Source organism: Eptatretus burgeri, chromosome 16 (genome assembly GCF_056783735.1).
Source record: "Eptatretus burgeri isolate ZD-2024b chromosome 16, Ebu_testis_v1, whole genome shotgun sequence".
Lineage (NCBI taxonomy): Eukaryota > Metazoa > Chordata > Myxini > Myxiniformes > Myxinidae > Eptatretus > Eptatretus burgeri.
The window spans coordinates 44476071-44492900 of NC_140976.1; the positions used below are offsets into that span (position 1 = coordinate 44476071).

General features: G+C 43.9%; 1 protein-coding gene across 2 annotated transcripts in view; it reads left to right on the plus strand.

Annotated features, from left to right (window-relative positions):
• Nucleotides 1–16830, plus strand: part of LOC147011000 (acetyl-CoA carboxylase-like) — a 171849-nt gene that overhangs the window by 11195 nt on the left and 143824 nt on the right. For both annotated transcript variants that reach the window (XM_085858679.1, XM_085858680.1), the window contains exon 2: nucleotides 3123–3573. In XM_085858679.1, coding sequence (XP_085714805.1) covers nucleotides 3158–3573 — 416 coding nt within the window. In that variant the 5' untranslated portion in view covers nucleotides 3123–3157. The remainder of the gene's footprint in view (nucleotides 1–3122; nucleotides 3574–16830) is intronic.

A 16830-nucleotide genomic window follows, 5' to 3' on the forward strand; every position in this document is an offset into this window, starting at 1 on the left:
ATTTGTATTGCACTCATCGGGCGGATCTGGATCCAGACCTGAGCCAAAATTGAATCAGCTTGTACCTGTCACCTACCCAAACTCATGCTCCAAGTTTTATCAAAACTTGTCCACAACTTTTTTGAAACATCTTGTTGTATATCGTTTTTGGCCCCATCTCTCAGTGGTGAAGAATAGCTTATAAGATTAAGAAATGAATTGTATCCGTATTCGGATCTTTAGCAAAATCGAATCTATTAATCCTACTCACGCACCCAACCTGTCCGCCAAGTGTCGTCCGAATTCGTCCATAACTTTTTGAGATATCATGGTCACAGACAGACAGAAAGACAGACAATCCTCCGCCCGCCTTCGATGGCAGAGGGAAATAATCGGCTTCGCCGGGAAGTGGGGACTCATTGAAAGATAGTGTGCTGGCCAATTATAAAGTGCACACCCTCCCTTGTTTGTGATGAAGATCCAATGGAACTGGAGATACAGATGGTCATCTTGTAAAGATTTTGCAGTGTGCTGTTAGTCGTGCTTTTTATAAAGGTACATTATTCAACATGTACTCCAGCACCTATCACGCGTCGCATACGTGTTACAAGTGTTGCCACGACCAGTTTCACAGGTAGCATGTGAGCGGAGTTTCTCCAAACTTCATTTCATCAAGCATCGCTTTAGGAATCCCACGTCACAAGATCGTCTTGAAGCTTTCATGTTGATGTCGATGGAGAGTGATATCCTCAATGGGTGATTGAATGTGTGGCATGTCCACACATTCAATCATTGATCGCCTGTCCAAGAAGAGTAAACTTTTGGGCCGTGCTCTGAACTATATGTCACTGAGAATAGACTAATCGACCATTTGACAAAAACTTATTGAATTCTGAGTTTCTGCGAAGCCACGGCTCAAAGCCTTGGCAGTGTGTTTGTACTTCTTATCGGTTATGTGGACAGTTTGCTAAAAATTAATGTCTTTCCCTGCAGTTCTGGGAGGATTACATTGAAACTTGCTACTCATCCCTCACTTTCTATCCGCTAAGTCAGCAATGGGTTGACAGGATGGCCTGGCCGAGACTCCAGAGATATGTACAATCGCTTCTATGCTGTCGAGCCTGGGTTTGAATCCCGACACAAGTCGTTCCGGTGTTTCACAGGTAGAGTGATTCATCAATGTGTGTGCTATTCCTCCGATGGACGTTAAACTAGTGTCCCTTCTGCCGACATCCGTTGGTGGACGTTAAACACCCCACTGTGTCTTTCGTGAAGAGTCGGCGAGCTATCACCGCCACCATAAACAAATTCCAAATTCCTATCCAAACCAGTAGACGGCATTGCATCAGTGGCACAGCCATGTCCTCAGTCAATGATGCTACCCCTGCAGCCTTGTGCTGCATCCGAATACAGAAGAAAAAACATCCATAGCAAAGAAGTTTGTGACCTTTGTCTCTAGAATCTCGTTCATAGATTAAAAAAAAATATTTTCCTCTTCGCTGCCAGACCATAGTTTGATCTCGGTATCAAGACTGTCCTTCTCCATCTGTCCATTTTTGGTTACGAGATGATTGGCTCAGCTTTTCATTCATCAATTCATCTTGTCCTGAAGAATCAGTCCATCCCTTTCTGACAATATCAGTACAATTCATTTTTGTGCCGATGCTAAATCACGTAATCTGACGATGTTTAGAATCCATAATCATGAATGGCAATGCTATTCCTTCAGTACCCATTCGGTGCATCCTTGTTCGAGTTACTCTTGCTTTCCCACTCTGCTGAAATGTCATTATGATGTGTTCATATAACCCAGAATGAACAATGTCCCAAATAGTCTTGAATAATCACTTCGGTGGCAAAATCGCTCCGAGTCGAAATGGAAGTTTTGGGTCATAACTTGCTTGGAATCACACATTTCGCCTCCAAGATCTCCGCCTCCAACACACCATGCCAGTCGCTTCGTACCTTCGACACTCGCGGTGTCAGGCCTGGGTGGCCACGGATCCCTGGCCTGAGAGTGGGTTGGTCCCAGGTGCTGACCATGGCGGTTTATATATCCAGTCCGCCCCTGTACATATCCCCAGCAAGCTTAGACCTTGGGTATGTCACCGGCACTCCCAAATGTGGAACACTTTTTGACGTCTAGACTGTTAATTTAGTTATTTCTTCTCTATTTGATCTTAAGTCGTTGGTTATAAACCTTTTCCGTTTTTACCTCCACCACCGAAGGCGGATGGAGGTTATTACTTACGAAATCTAAAGATTTCGTAAGTATATTGATCACTTCCGTCCTCTGTTTGTGTGTGTTTGTTTGTGTGTGTGTTTGTGTGTTTGTTTGTATGTTTGTTTGTTTGTTTGTAGGCACAATAACTCGAGAACGGAAGAAGCTACCAATGTCAAATTACACCACGTGATTCAGGAGGGTGATGGCTAGCGCTGATTAGATTTTGGTCAAAATCGGTCAAAGGTCAAGGTCACAGTGAGGTCAAATATTCGATTTTTGATGGTTTGGTACAGATAACTCGAGAACGGAAGAAGCTACCAATGTCAAATTACACCACGTGATTCAGGAGGGTGGTGGCTAGCGCTGATTAGATTTTGGTCAAAATTGGTCAAAGGTCAAGGTCACAGTGAGGTCAAACATTCGATTTTTGATGGTTTGGTACAGAATCATCGTAGAAACTTCTGGTTTGCGTCGCTACCTTCTCCGGAGACAGCTTTTATTAGACAAGGTCAGAGGTCAAGTTGACGATTTCGTAAGTACCAGTCTATGACTGCTTGTTTTATTCATTGTCGTTCTCTTCCAGCTCGACTCAATAAGGGAGTGGAACAAACATGTAAAATACTCGTGTCTAACTGTTACTGCCTGTGCAATGTGTACGTACAAAAAGGTACTTGTACACGGGGTTGTTCAAAGTCCACAGACATCCATAAAAGGATTGGGCAGTTAATAATAGGAAAGTATGTGATCAGCCAGGTGAAGGTAATGTCCATGAGGTCAATTTTTATTTGATTTTCCTCATCAATTGTTAAGACTGAAGCTATTTTGGTTTGGTCTCCTCAAGCTTTGCCTTCTCCAAGCTTTGAGCTCACTGCTTGATTCATCTTTACGTGCTAATGCGTCCGTTTCGCACATCTTGCAGGACTTTGCTGGCTTGCACCGATCCTGGAATAGAAGATGGATGCAAAAGAGCAGTCGAGGATTTGCTGCGCCGGTGATGCTAAGAAGGAGACCCGCCAAAGCCTCTCAATCTCGACGAGTCATAAACAAGCCACCTGTAAACCACCCAAGAAATCCCACAAGATAGGGAATGAAAAACAATCTCCAGCAACAACATGCTTGGGCCAGACCCGTGATGGAGATGACGGGAAGCCCGGTTCTTCTGCTGCGGACAAGCGGTCCTCAATGAAAAGAGCGACATTTGTTCTGGGATCCTTTGACGACGTGTCTGACTCTGAGGAAGCAGCGGTCCCTGAAAGGAAAAACTATTCTGCAGCGGAGCGTGATGGAGTCCTACCGGTGGAAAAAAGGGGGCCACTGCCCTTGGCCACAGACAATCGCGCCCAGAATCGGCACGGCCATCCTCAGTTACAGTAAGTGCACCTTCATTAAAAGGTCTGTGGAAGTGTGTGGTTATTGGTGTATTTGTTTGGTATGTCATTCTTTTTTTCAGCTGCTTTTGCTTGGACGTTTTTCTGCATTTTGTGAAAAATGTCAGTGTTGCAGTGACTCGGTGTTTCAATGGCTGGTAGGAATGCACACTCACCTCTGAGCTGTCTAGCCTGGATTCAAATCCCAACCCAGGTATATAGTGTGATCCTGGCATTCATCAATTTGTGAGCCATCCATCAGATGGACTTTGAACTGGGCGTCCCGTCTGCCAGTTGGTGGACGTAAAATATCTCAAGGTGTCCTTTGTGAAGAGTAGGTGAATTATCAACAGCATCCTGAACAAATTCCAAATTCCTGCTCAAAACCTTTTGGCTGCACTGCGTAAGCAGTGTGAAGAGTACGTAGCAAATTATGCCAACTGAAGCCATGTGCTGCATACGAAAGAAGAAGAAGATTAAGAAGAAAGAGAACCACAGGGTTAAGGGACGAGACAAAAGGGTCGAGATTCCCTCGAAGGAAAGGTTTGTTGCGCATGTCAAAAGTTTCCTTTTATTGTACACCACTCCTTCTCAATTCCATATCCAGGCGATGCATAACGTCATCACCGGGCACCAAAGGGAGTACTCAGTTTTTACTCTGTTTGTTACTTACGAAATCTTTAGATTTCGTAAGTATATTGATGACTTCCGTCATCTGTCTGTGTGTTTGTTTGTTTGTGTGTTTGTTTGTAGGCACGATAACTCGAGAACAGAAGAAGCTACCAATGTCAAATTAAACCACGTGATTCTGGAGGGTGATGGCTAGTGCTGATTAGATTTTGGTCAAAATCGGTCAAAGGTCAAGGTCACAGTGAGGTCAAACATAATTCCGTAAATTAATGTGGAGAAATGGAGTGTTTTTGCTTTGCTCGACGTTACGAGTTTGTTTTAACTTCAATTTTAATTTTGTCTTCGGTTTTTGCGATTGCTTAGGACGCTTAAAGCTCGGTTGTCGAAATTCTGGTAAAAATTGGATGTTTTGGAGACGTTTTAAGATTGTATACAAAAAAATTTCACTCGACGCGTCATGGGTCGTCATGTGATGCAGTGCGCTCGACCAGAGGCGGCGTTGATCACGTAAAGGTTTTGCGTGTGCGCGCTGACAGTGTTTTCGATAAAGATGGTGTTTAAAAGTCATTTTTTATCCCAATAAAGGTAATCGTCACATGCCTGATTTGCTGAGCCGTCGGATTATGTAAAGATTGTTGGTGGATGGCCGAATATTACGGTTTTGTGACTTTGATAAAATAATATTGAATAATTGCGTGGAGAAATGGAGATTTTTGCTTCGCTCGACGTTACGAGTTCGTTTTAACTTCGATATTAATTTTGTCTTCGGTTTTTGCGATCGCTTAGGACGCTTAAAACTCGGTTGTCGAAAATCTGGTAAAAATCGGATGTTTTGGAGACGTTTTAAGATTGTATACAAAATATTTCACTCGACGCGTCATGGGTCGTCACGTGATGCAGTGCGCTCGAGCAGAGGCGGCGTTGATCACGTAAAGGTTTTGCGTGTGCGTGCTGACAGTGTTTTCGATAAAGATGGTGTTTAAAAGTCATTTTTTATCCAAATAAAGGTTATCGTCGCATGCCTGATTCGCTGAGCCATCGGATTATGTAAAGATTGTTGGTGGATGGCCGAATATTACGGTTTTGTGACTTTGATAAGATAGTATTGAATAATTGCGTGGAGAAATGGAGATTTTTGCTTTGCTCGACGTTACGAGTTCGTTTTAACTTCGATTTTAATTTTGTCTTCGGTTTTTGCGATCGCTTCGGACGCTTGAAACTCGGTTGTCGAAATTCTGGTAAAAATCGGATGTTTTGGAGACGTTTTAAGATTGTATACAAAATATTTCACTCGACGTGTCACGGGTCGTCACGTGATGCAGTGCGCTCCAGCAGAGGCGGCGTTGATCACGTAAAGGTTTTGCGTGTGCACGCTGACGATGTTTTAGATAAAGATGGTGTTTAAAAGTCATTTTCTATCCCAATAAAGGTTATCGTCGCATGCCTGACTCGCTAAGCCGTCGGATTATGAAAAGATTGTTGGTGGATGGCCGAATATTACGGATTTGTGACTTTGATAAAATAATATAAAATAATTGCGTGAAGAAATGGAGATTTTTGCTTCGGTCGACGTTACGATTTTTGATGGTTTGGTACAGAATCATCGTAGAAACTTCTGGTTTGCGTCGCTACCTTCTCTAGAGACAGCTTTTATTAGACAAGGTCAGAGGTCTAGTTGACGATTTCGTAAGTACCAGTCTATGACTGCTTGTTTGTTTTATTGTTTGCCCGGGCGATATCTCAGCCATCCTTTGAGATAGGAAGCTGAAATTTGGGGACAAAAGTGAAGATGTGCTTTGGCAAAAACTTTATTTTTTTATTTTTTGATTAATCGATTAATTGATTAATTACTTAATTATTATCGATTTATTCATTCCTTATTTATTTTATTTCTCATCTGGACAATATCTCAGGCACCTTTTGAGCGAGGAAGCTAATATTTGGACACCACAGTGAATAAGTGATTTGGCTGAAAGGGTTTAAAAAAAAAATTATGATTAATCGATTAATTATTCATTTTTCGATTAATTACTGAAGTTTCAAAAAGTTACAGATGCGGATGAAACAGTGGTGGTTTAGATATGCTATTAGCCAACTGATGAAGAAATGAATTATTTTACGATTATTATTTATTGATTTTAATGATGCAATCAATCAATTAATCATTCAATTCTTGTACACTGCTCCCTCTCAATTCCATCTCCATGTGTTGCACGGTGGCATCGCTGTGTGCCGAAGGCACCCCGGCAATGCCGCTGCTGCATGATTTGTTATTTATTTATTTGGCATGGGGGCGGTGAACTTTGAATGTACCTCTACTTGTATGTGTATATGCATATATATATATATATATATATATATATATATATATATATATATATATATATATATATATATATATACACATATGGTTTTTTTTTTTAGCAAGATCTGAGGCTCGTAGTGGAGCTGCCACACAGATCTCACACACATGTACATTCAGACGAATACACGAGACACAACACAAGACTGTTAGACGAGACAAACAGCCACTGAGCTTGGGGGAAGTAACATCACTTCCCAGGCACTCTGGTACAACAATGGCGACGTCTTTCACACTGCACTCAGTGGGCATTTCCAAAGGATTTCCTCCTCATGAATGTCAACCTATGGGGATTGTCCATGCTCTTGTCCTTTTAAATGCTGAACATCAATAAAGGAAGTAGCATGCAAAGGCGTACGAGGGAAAGGGTTGGGTGGGGGGGGTGTAGGGAATTCCCCCCAAAAGCCAACCTAGCTTTTATAATTCGGGCATAAAAATATCACTATAACAAATTATCGTGAGATGATAAAATATTGCGAGATGATAGAATTGCCTGTGATGCAAAAACTCACATGACTTGTCATATATTTGACCAATTTTGCAATTATCAATCGTCATCCTTTTGGGATTAAAATAATTGTAAAAATACGAAAAAATAACTAATTTATTATACATCTGGCAAGTGGCAGCTCTGCCCGACTCCCTAGGCTTCTCCCGTCCTCAAGCACTTTCAAAATTATGTATTTCCATCCTTGAATCCGTGTCACGCAATGATGCAAATGGAAAAACACAAATGGCTGATGGGATGGCAAAACCCAGCAAGTTATGGTCGGGCAGAGAACCCGTAGATGGCCCTGGGACCTCTGAAGATCTGATCAGAAGGACTCTCAACGACATGCTGATCAGCTGTTCGTGTTGCTGGATTATGCCTATAGAAGGTGGTATTACTTCTGCAGAAACCGTCCGCAACTCCGGGACTTCGTCAGTAGGTATGTTCTCATTCATGGACCTTCACCGGCCTTCAGGGGAAGCGATGCTCTAGGCCCTGTCACACCTTGACGTTTTAGCCAGCGTATGGAAAGGTATCAAAATGTATGTAAAACGCTGGCGTACGCTGAACTAATGATGTTTTTTTTTTTCCAGTTTTGGACGTATTCATAACGAGTTGGACGTATGCATAATGTATTAGTAATGTACACAGAACGTTTCGATAACATATAGATAACTTATATGAACGAATGCTGAGCGTGTTGTCGGCATTCACAACGTATGCCCAACGATAGTCTAACTTATGCATAGCGCGCGGCAGCGTATCGCCGACGATCACGTGGCGTAGGCTATTAAAAGGCTGCAGCTGGACGATTCAAATCATAACTGCACTAGACATCGAAGTGTAAAGCCGCTGTCACACCTTGACGTTTTAGCCAGCGTATGCCGACGTATGAAAAATTTGCCGAATACGCTGGCACACGTCGAATACGTTATGGGTAAGTTTTGTATACGTTAATATTACGCTGAAGCACACTGGCATACGTCGTAGTACGCCGAGTACGTCGACAAATTTTCAGCATGTTGAAAATTTTTCGACGTATGCCAGCGTATGACACACGTTCCGCATACGCTGGCCATAAGTTGTAGGCATGTTACGCGATCGTTGACTATTATTAGTTAACCTGGAAAACAACAATTATTAATTCACCATTTTAAAATTGCCCTTGGTTTGATTCTTTAGTTTGCTCATAAGTGTTTAAAATGACTAAAGAGGGAAACACACTGTGCAATCTCTGGCTTATTATGGCTGGCCTTTGTTTTGGGGGAAGGGGTTTCCCAAGGGGTTTTTTGAGCAGCACATTGGCCAAAGGCCTTCTTAAAATGACGTTCATGACGTCATTTCAAAAGGGTCGTATTGGGTTGTGCTATGACTGGGAGGCACGCATTGTGCACTAGCTGGACTGGACATGTTTTAATCCGTACCTGTTTTTAAGAAGGATATCTCAAAGTCATGGACGGATTTGGTCCAAACCTGCGAGATGGATAGCTTATAGTACAGGATAAACGAATTAGATTTTGGTGATGATTGCGATGTGGAACCTAGAACTTTTAACTTGTTTCTTTACCACTCGACCATGCCTACTCCCTCCAGAAGCAAGGGGGTAGGGGGAGTGAGGAGTGGCAAGAAGGAGGGATGGTGAAAGAACTTAAAAAAAACTTATTCTATGGCTCGTAGTGGTAAAACACACACACACACACACACACACACACACACACACACACACACACACACACACACACACACACACACACACACACACACACACACACACACACACACACACACACACACACACACACACACACACCCATCTGCAGCCACACCCCAAAAATAATTTGGCTCGTGTGCCCATGGCAGAACTTACCATGTTTTAAGTCTGATTTTATGTAGAATGCTTAAATATTTCACTTTGTACATAAAATTAATGGATGAATCTAAGGCTCAAGGGATTTTCATGCTGTGTTGGGGAAAAGGTACAACCGTACAAGAGTGGGGTTTGTGGGCACCCAGGCAGCCAATGATACCAGACTGAACCCAGTTAATCATAACACTGTACAAGTCAATTGAGAAGTATCTGTTTGTTTTACTTCTATGCACTCCTTAACTGCTGGGTGGAATGAGTTGAAAAATGGTTCTTGGACTCGAGCTGTGCACAGGAAGCCTTTTGGTGGCAGGAAAAAAAAAATCATAGTCCTGGGCCTTCAGGGTGTGGGTAGGGGGAGGACCCCAATCCTCTCCATGTAATTGTCTATCATATAGCGCCATGTGGTGGAAGCCAGTATTACCAGTCGTATACCAGAAATACCATAAAAGTGGGGAACTGGAACTGCACTCGGTAGTGCACAAACCTCTGCCTGGCTGAACAGTTTAGGTTTTGTAGGCCACTGATTGGCTGGATCCGGATCTTCAGCAAAATATAATCAGCTTGTTCGTGTTGTGACCACATCAGTCACCCACCGCAGAGATTCCCAGTTGGGTCTTCATGCCCAATGTCGTGTTACCGTGATGATTGGAATCTTTGTGCTGGGCGAGTGACGTGCCGAGGCAAACGCGGGACAGATCTTGTCTGGCTGAGCAACCAGTATCCACATGTTGCCAAACTCTTAGCGGTTCACATTCAAGACCACAGCCAATCTCTATCCCAAACAGATTCCACCCCCCCCCCCCAGTCACCAGAATGCATTGTTTTGAGCAAGCAGGATGAGCCAAGCATAAGTTTATTCAACAGTTATTGTAATGTGTGTGTGTGTGCATGTAGTACATATGTACAAAAACAGCAATTGTAATTCAATAATTCTCCAACAATTAACCCCTAAACTGATACACGCCCATGAACAGACCATCGACGAAACAAGTCCTTTGTTAAACTAAACCGTAAGACCTCAAACACACACACAACTAAAGACTAGGTGTGCCACAAGGTTGGCAGGGTTCGCTAGGCCCAAACCCGATATTGTAGTGTGATGGCAGCAATGTCCAGCTCCGTGCTTGCTCGGAGGGGAGGAGTCACAGTACTTGTGGGGCAGGTGTGGTGCCGCAAGTGAGGCATGGCCGATCAAATGGAGGTCGGGCGTCGCCCAGCAGCTGTACCCACGAGTTGTCAAATTAGCCTCTCCTCAACTGGATCTCCTTGTATCTCTTCCACTCCATCTGCTGCGCACGCTTTTATTAGCTATGGCCCCCACCTCGAGCCATGATGCACTTCGCCCCTCCCCACTTGCTCGCTATTGCTGAGAGTCCAGCCCGAGGGTGGGCCATGGCCCACATGACCCCTGACCCGGTGATATGAAGGCCTGACTAGGTTGGGACTGGCCGTCCCTCCTGAACTTTGGTCTGGGGAGCAAATTACCACCTCTAAAGCACATTTAACAGTGGATATCAGGGTCAGAATAGAATATATATAAACAGTATATAATTTAATTTTAGACACACAACGGGGTGGGTTTCACATTTCTTGCTTTACGAATCAACGCTGCATATCCATAATGACATTTAATTGCTTTCATAATAACTATGCTATAATAAACATTTTATTAACCCCTAGCAGCCATATCCACAACACGACCCCCACATTCCTCCTTTAGCTTCTCCCAAGCCTCATGTGCTTCGAAGGAAGGCAATGTCGGGCATGACACCATTTATCGTACAGGCCTACTTCCCACCCTCATCAAAAATCCCCTATGTACATCAAGTTGTTCAAAAAAATCACAACAGTTCAATTCCCTATGCTAATGCGTCGCTCTGGTAAGGCTACTGACTCATCTACTAATACATGTAACTTATACTACTACATCTGGATGTAATTGAAATAACATGTGGATGGGAAAGGGAATGACTCGACCAGGAGGACCTCTTCTTCTTTCTCTTCAGAGTCAACAAAGTTGCTGGCCTCTCCCACCTGACATCAGACCCCCTTTCCCACTGCTGTCTATCAAGGCCCTGGGTCCTGGCACAACCGTGTCCCTGGTGATGACAGAGCCTTTTCAGCACCCGGTGCTTACACCCTTTGGCCCATATGGTCTCTCCACTCTGGAGTTCTTCATGGCCTGAAGGGCCCATAACAATGCACAAATGGCCCACATGGCTGCTCAATGACAGTGACTCTTCTTGGCTTGGAGGGCCCATAAAGCAAAAAAATGGCCACTTGGCCCATTTCGACGTGAATCAGGCTTTTCGGCCTTTATGGCCCACAAGAAAAATGGCACAAGGTCATAGCAGGTGATAGGTGGCAAAATTGCACAAGGCCAGAACAGCATGGCTGACAATGAACAAGGCACGACTGACTGGCAAGGCAAGCCAAGACAAAACAGGTAAGTGGGGCCAGCAGATGTTGGCCAGCCTCTGATGGTCCTCGGTGGCAGGAGTGTGTGCTGGCAGCTGGTAAGAAGGCCGACTTCGACGCTCACCTAACCTACCTGGCCATCCAATCTCTCTCCTAATCATAACTCCTGCTCCTCCAAACCCTTTTAAATTAATCTGTCCCTCCCAAGCCCACTAACTATCTTATCTCTGGGGAGAAAATCAGGGCACATGGTGGTGATAAAAATCCATGAGGTGGCATGGCCTCACATGGCTCGGCAGTGGCATAGGCTGATGTGGGACATGCCTACCCATATACCAATAATTTGAGACACATGGGTCCTCGCAAAATGCAATTACCCAACTCCATTAACCCAGCAGCCGCAGACATTGAAAATGGTACAAAGGGGAAGCATCCCTATATGACTATACTCCATCCAAGTAGATAGTATCAACAATATTTACCAACTAGAACGGGCACTCGTAGAGCGCATACCTTCGCCGCAGCCACTAGTTACCTTTGTATTAAGTTGTCCACAACGCATCTCAATACAAATATGCATTTCGTGACCCCCATGACCTTTGACCCACAACCGCTACCTAGGGTGACAATAGTACTATACCTTGTGTCATTTCAGAAGATGGGGAATTGAACACTGAACAATTTGGAGTTAATTTGATGTAAATCGGAAACATATTAACCGTTTTCATCATGAAAAAAACGATGTTGACCTTTTTGTGACCTTCACCTTTGATCCGATCACTCCCAAAATCTAATGGATTTGTCCTTTCATGATGCCAAACAAATCCAAAACAATTAAAGCCTCTCTGCGTTTTGTTTTTTTGCGTTAAGTTGTCCACAACGCTTTCCGATATAAATGTGAATTTGTGTGACCCCCTTTACCTTTGACCCCCAACCGCTGCCTTGGGTGACAAAAAGTACTATACCATGTGTCATATTAGAGGATGGGGAATTTAATTTTGAACATTTTGGAGTTAATTTGCTGTAAATCAAAATAAAATTGACAATTCAATCGCGAAAAAACGATTTTGACCTTTTTGTGACCTTGACCTTAACCTTTGATCCGATCGCTTCCAAAATCTAATCGATTTGTCCTCTCGTGATGCCAAACACATCCACAAATTTCATGACAATCTGCGAAGGGGTTTTTGTGTAATGTTGTCCACAACGCTTCCCAATCAAAAACTCCATTTTGGTGACCCCCTTGACCTTTGACTTCCACAGACTAACTAGGGTTGCAAACACTATACCATACGCTATATCAGTGGATCGGGATTTGAATACTGAACATTTTGGACTTAATTTGATGTAAATCGGAACAAAATTGACACTTTAATCGCAAAAAAACGATTTTGACCTTTTTGTGACCTTGTCCTTGACCTTTGATCCGATCGCTCCCAAAAGCTTTGCCTGGCGTCCTTGAGTAACTGCACATCATCTCTGAAAATTTCATGCAAATCGGTCTGGCAGTTTTTGCGCAATGTTGTCCGCACACATATTTACCAATAAATAAATACACAGGGGTCAATACAATACCTTCGTCAAACGAAGTTTGCGAAGGTAAAAAAAACCCCTCTGGTGTGGTTCAAATGCAATCAATTTACCCGTCATCATGCATGTTGGTGCTCTAACAGTTTGGTATATATCTCCGTTCTCTCTCTCTCTCTCTCTCTCTCTCTCTCTCTCTCACTCTCTCACTCTCTCACTCTCTCACTCTCTCACTCTCTCACTCTCTCACTCTCTCACTCTCTCACTCTCTCACTCTCTCACTCACTCTCTCACTCTCTCACTCTCTCACTCTCTCACTCTCTCACTCTCTCACTCTCTCACTCTCTCACTCTCTCTCACTCTCTCACTCTCTCACTCTCTCACTCTCTCACTCTCTCACTCTCTCACTCTCTCACTCTCTCACTCTCTCACTCTCTCACTCTCTCACTCTCTCACTCTCTCACTCTCTCACTCTCTCACTCTCTCACTCTCTCACTCTCTCACTCTCTCACTCTCTCACTCTCTCACTCTCTCACTCTCTCACTCTCTCACTCTCTCACTCTCTCACTCACCCTCCTCCCCCCTTAATACCTCCGTCAGCGAAGCGATGGATTGTGGATTGTATTTGCCAGTTACCTCCGCCACTGAAGGTGAATCAGATTATGTTTTCACCCCTCTATGTCTATCTGTCTGTCTGAGTGCAGGTTATCTCAAAAAGTTGTGAACGAATCCGGATGAAATTTGGTGGACAGGTTCGGTGTATAACAAAGACAAATTGATTAGATTTTGCTGAAGATCCGGACCTGAATACCAGAATTTTTAAAGTGATTCTTCACCATTGAGAGATAGGGCTAAAACCCATATATAGCATGATATCTCAAAAAGTTGCAGACGGATTCGGATGAAACTTGGTGAACATGTTGGATGTGTGACCACAATGAATTGATTCGATTTTGGTGAAGATCTAAATCCGGATCTGGATACGAGAATGATTTAATTTTTTAAGTGATTCTTCACCATTGAGAGATAGGGCCAAAAACGATATGGTATTGTCCAGCATGATATTTCAAAAATTTATTGGGCCCGATATGTTCTCGTGGATTTACGTGGAACTTTACGTGGCAGAGATTTGCGCTCCACCGAGTTCCCTTGTAGTTGTAAAATAAAATGGATATTATGGAAATGAAATTGGAAGGCCAAATTGAAGGATTGGAGATTAGGATGGAAAAGAAAATTGATACAAAAAACGAGGAATTGGAAGACGAGCTGGATAGCCGGCTCAAGGGAGTCGAGCAAAGATTGGCTGCGGATATGGAGCTTCAACGAGAGGAGTTAAATTCCAAAATTATGGGAAATCAGACTCAAGTGAAGGGAATATAGGAAAAAGTATAGGGGAAAATTGGTGCCGTAGATTGTAAGTTGAACAAAATCAATCAAGCCCTTGATTGTTGTCATGCTCAAGTGGATACGAGGATGCACCAGCAATGTGAAGAGTGAGGCGAGTTTAAAAAAAAAAAAACCAAGAGGGGGTTAATTTGGTTGAGGAAGTTAGAGGATTAGGATCTCATTGAGATGAGCATGATAAAATTATTAGTGCAGTGACGAAAGGCAATGAAGATCTGCGGGAGCCCCGTTTGGTAAGTATGGTTAATGAGATGATTCGGGAGCAGCTGCAAGGACGGTGCTCTGTAGAGGGAGGTTGCTCGAGCCCAAGATGGCCTGTGTGTTGAGGTAAGTCCATAAAACATCTTGAAGATGAAGTTAAACTCACCCAGGGGACTCTCACCGTGAGCTGTATTTGGGCTCCCAAATTGCAGTCACAGCCACAGGAGTGTTTGAGCTCCGAGCTGAATTTGGACACCGGTGAATGTGGTACAGGAGTCCACAGAAAAATTCCCCTTGTAAATTTTGATGGGTCAGGAAGCCTCGAGGCTTTACTGACACAATTTGAATGCGTTTCCGGGCTCAATGGTCGGAATGAGCGGGAACGCTTGGGCAATCTGGTGGCGACATTGCGGGGACCAGCAGCAGGTGTGCTTCATGTGATCCCAGAGGGAATGTTATCCAGCGTGCTCGCATTCACAAGACAATTACTCACCGGTTTGGGTTCGTCAACATGAGCGATCTGGTCCAGGCTCAGCTCGAGCACCGTAGGTTGAATCCGGGTGAGACATTGCAGGAGTTGGCCCAAGACATATTGCAGTCTGTGTCACATATGGTGACTCACCAGTGGAGGCTTGGGAAAGACTCGTGGTAGAGAAATTCTTGGCCACCCTTCCTGTTCCTGAAGTCCGAGTTCTTGTGGAGCTGCAGGACCCACAAACCGTTCATGAAGCGGCCTAATGCGCGACGAGACTGGCTTCATTGAGGCAGTCGAGTTGCGTTCCGGAAAGGCCAACAGTGACAGTACGTCAGGTGGGGGTTCAGGATCGGGATGAGGAGCTAGAGGGAACGGGCATTACCGAAATTCTTACGGGGATCAGCCAGCAGCTGACAGATTTGTCTTTGGGTAAATTTGTAGCAGGAGTGTCACAGCAGCGTGGCCCGAGACCTCCATTGAGACAGATTGAATATGGCCGTTCCTGGCCAGGCCAGGATGGAACGTCTTGCGGATCCCGACGTAGCCCCTTTATGGGGGTGTTGCTAGCATTGTGGGAAGCCTGGTGTTGGCTTATTAGTTAGAGTGGCTGGCTTAAGATCCTCGGGTCCTGAGTTTGAGCCCTGTTGACCACTGAATTAACACGAGGTGCGGTTGATTTAATACCGGGTGGGGTTAACTCGACCTGTCATCTTTCTGAGGTCGGCAAAATGAATGCCAGTGTACTGGGAGAGGGGCACAGCATCAGCAACATAGCCGCGCTTCTAAGAAATGATAGCTACCCCAGCAACCAAGCTGCCATATGCACGAACAGAACCGTTATGGGGATAAGAGGCACATAGAGAGATATTGTAGAAGGCCCCTGGTTACAATACCCCCTTGTTGACCATGCAGTCTCGAGAGGATGAATTCTCCTGCCAGATACCACCAGGTCCATCCAGTGTGCCTTTGCCTGGGTGGGGACCTGAGATCACCAGATCACCATTTTCTATTATCATCGCTTTTCCGAAACCTTGTGAATTCTTGGCTTTTTTCATCGGCTCACCTTGGCATTTATGAAAATGAGGAGTGGTCACACTGGAACCAGGTAGACTGAACATGTGTTTGGGATTACATTGAGGTTCATTGTGTTCAAAACAAAGAGAACACCATGGTTAGCGACATGTTTATTGTGCAGCACCATGAATCTTGTGTTTAACATCGAGCATTAAAAAAACCGATGGTTCTGTGATGTTTCCCGGTGTGTCGGCTTTGATGTCTGTCGACGGGATTTCATCAAGTTCCCTGTTACCTGGAAGGCGCCAAACATTCATATCAGTCAATCAGTGAGTAGTTACAATGAGCTTTATGTATTAGATTTAGATGATACATATATATATATATATATATATATATATATATATATATATATATATATATATATATATATATATATATATATATATATATATATATATATATATACATACACATACATATTGTGTGTGATTTCATGACATGACGTAAAATTGGAGATAACAGCCGCATGGAAGGGCAAAACCGCTGAACTTCTCTCTCGCTTTCAACATGGCGAATAATTCACGGATTGGTGTTTGTTCGGCTCCACCTCCTGCAGTTCCCGCCCAATTACATCTTGGCTTGTGACAGAGGATCAGCAGGACTCCAATTAATGCATCGGGGTCTTTTTAAAAAAATCTTTGCCTGTGGTCTTGAGATGGGGGGGGGGCTGGGGGGGGAGCAGAGTGAGGGTGGGATGTAAATTCTCGATGTAAATGTGTACCGTGTCGCGCCGCCTCCAGGTGTGGGAGGGTATTACAAGTCTTCACCATTTAAAGCGCTGTATTCGTGTCCCTACGTTTTCCAGGACA